This window comes from Oenanthe melanoleuca, chromosome 2 (genome assembly GCF_029582105.1).
Source record: "Oenanthe melanoleuca isolate GR-GAL-2019-014 chromosome 2, OMel1.0, whole genome shotgun sequence".
NCBI lineage: Eukaryota > Metazoa > Chordata > Aves > Passeriformes > Muscicapidae > Oenanthe > Oenanthe melanoleuca.
Window position 1 is genome coordinate 137533678 of NC_079335.1, and position 2189 is coordinate 137535866.

General features: G+C 55.7%; 1 protein-coding gene across 2 annotated transcripts; it reads right to left on the bottom strand.

The window, feature by feature from the left end:
• Positions 1 to 289: 289 nt before the first annotated feature.
• Positions 290 to 1500, bottom strand: LOC130249584 (E3 ubiquitin-protein ligase RNF113A-like). Of its 2 annotated transcripts, XM_056484490.1 has the most exons (2): positions 1325 to 1497; positions 290 to 1156 (listed from the first exon to the last, which is right to left on the bottom strand). In XM_056484490.1, the coding sequence occupies exons 1-2, from the start codon at positions 1490 to 1492 to the stop codon at positions 455 to 457; spliced, it is 870 nt and encodes a 289-aa protein (XP_056340465.1). In that variant the 5' UTR covers positions 1493 to 1497; the 3' UTR covers positions 290 to 454. The 2 variants fall into 2 exon arrangements, with proteins under 2 accessions (XP_056340465.1, XP_056340464.1); XM_056484489.1 differs by having other exon boundaries at positions 296 to 1500.
• Between the last annotated feature and the right edge of the window lie 689 nt (positions 1501 to 2189).

A 2189-nucleotide genomic window follows, 5' to 3' on the forward strand; every position in this document is an offset into this window, starting at 1 on the left:
TGTGTGAGAAAAAGGTCTGTAAAAGAAGGTGTGTAGTTAATAAAGGACTGGTGGGAATGCCACTTCAAGGGCTAGTGGTGATACCAGTCCTGCCCATCTTGACTTAACTGTCACAACAAACCTTACATTTTCTTTCAGAAAAAGACTGGCTTGGTGGACAAAGGAACAACAGTGGATATTGTTTTTCTTGACTTTTGTAGGGCTTTTTGACAATGCCTCCAATGTTGCCTTTATTGGTTGTCCTGGTTTAGTGCAAATTTGGGAGAAAACCTCCAAAGGACCCCCTGCTGTATTGCACTGATATGGTTTATTGCACTGAGAAAATGGTTTGTACTGTGCTCCCCAGAAGCTCAATGAAGTCAGTTCAGCCCTCCCTGCTGGTGCAGCCCTGCTGGCTGCACCTCGGTTTCCTCTCCCCTCACCCGAGGTTTGAAGTCCTTGCCACTCCATGCTCTCACTTTAACTCCTCCTCCTCCCCTTTGTGTTTTTCCAGTTTTGCCCCGAGCTCTGTGGCAGGGCTGAAGACCCCGTTGGTTTGCCTGTCACAGACGTAGCAGCGCTGGGATTTGCGGTAGTGCTGCAGGGCACAGCTCTCACAGAAGTAGTGCCGACACTTGGTGACCACGGGGTTCTTGAAGGAGCCTCTGCAGATGAAGCATTTGAAAGGTGTGTCCTCCTCATGGCTGCTCACCTCGTAGTTTTCCTCATCGCTGACGCCGTAGCGGCATTCATCCAGCTCCCGCTCGATCTGCCAGCCGTGCTTGCAGTCCGAGCGGTCGTGCAGGAACTTGCAGCTGTGCCCGAAGCCGCAGAAGCCGGTCTCTCTGTAGTCCTTGCAGAGGTCGGGCTGGTAGTCCCAGCGCCCCGTGGCCCGCAGGTGCTCCGGAGCACGGACGGGGCCTCTCCTGACCATGCCTGAAGAGGCATTTCCCATCGATGTGTCCTTGGGCCTCATGTACTTCCGGTAGTTGTTAATACCACGGTAAATTTTATCATCCTCCTTTCCTCTCAGCTCCTCCTGGATCTTCTGGCTGCGCTCAAAGATGGCCTGGGCATCCTTCTCCTTCTCCGTGTCCAGTTCATACGCTGCTGTGGCTCCCATGTCTTCTGGGCCAACAGGTTTCGTCGACCTCGTGGACTTGTAGGTGACGCCGATCTCCTTGGCAGGATCCTCATCCTCGCTGCTGCTCGGCCCGTACTCCGGCCTGTCCCTCGCGCAGTGCCCGCTCCGGGCCGGGACAGCAGGGCTGGGGGGGCCAAGGCTGCAGCGCAGTCCCGGCTGAGCCTGGCGGGCGGAGCGGGCGCTCCCTCGGCGCTCTCTTACCTTCTGGATCATGGGGTTGGGGACGTCTCGCCGCCGCTCCTTGCGCACCACGGCGCTGCCCTCCTCCTCCCCGCTGCTCCCCTGGTCGCTGCCGGGCCGTTTCCGCCGGCCGCTGCCCGCGGTTCGGACCCGCTTCTTGAACACGAGGCCACACACACTACCCTCCATCACTCCTCGCCGATCGGAGCGGAGCGGACTCTTTAAATCTCGGTGAGGGGCGGGGAAACCGAGCTGCAGCCAATGGGGCTGCACCGGGGGCGGGGCTAAGGGAGGGCTGAACCAACTTCACGGGGAACAAACCATTTTTTCAGTGCAATATAAACCATACCAGTGAAATACAACAGCACCCCCGGGAAGCAAACCCAAGTGGTCCCTCCCCCAGCTGCTTCAGGAAGAAATTTCATCAGACGTGGAAAAAAACCTGTGTATTCAACCGGCAAAGCACAAAAAAAACCTCTATACCTAACAAAACAACCTCTTGCTGCTCTGAAGAGGTGGCGAACTCAGAGTCTGTCTCCTGTGGGTGGTAGCTCGGCTCACTCTGGTCTCAGTCCCTCTGGCTCTAGAAAATGGCCCTGGTGGCCACGGGTGCAAGCTCCTGGTGCTTCCCCTGGGTCCCCAGTCTAGAGCAGGTTCAAATAATTGAAGGGGGAAAAAAAACCAAAACCATTTTCTGGGCAACTTCTCTGCTTCAGTTAGTGGAAAAACTAACTGAAAGCGGTGGAGAGCTCTCTCCCCTTGTCCACCATGGCAACACTGTCCAGGAGATGAAGCGATGGAACTCCTGTCTCTGTGTTTTGAAAACAACTGCCACAGCCGTTCCACTGCTTCTTCTTCCCCCCCTTTCACTCTTAAAGGTACAAAA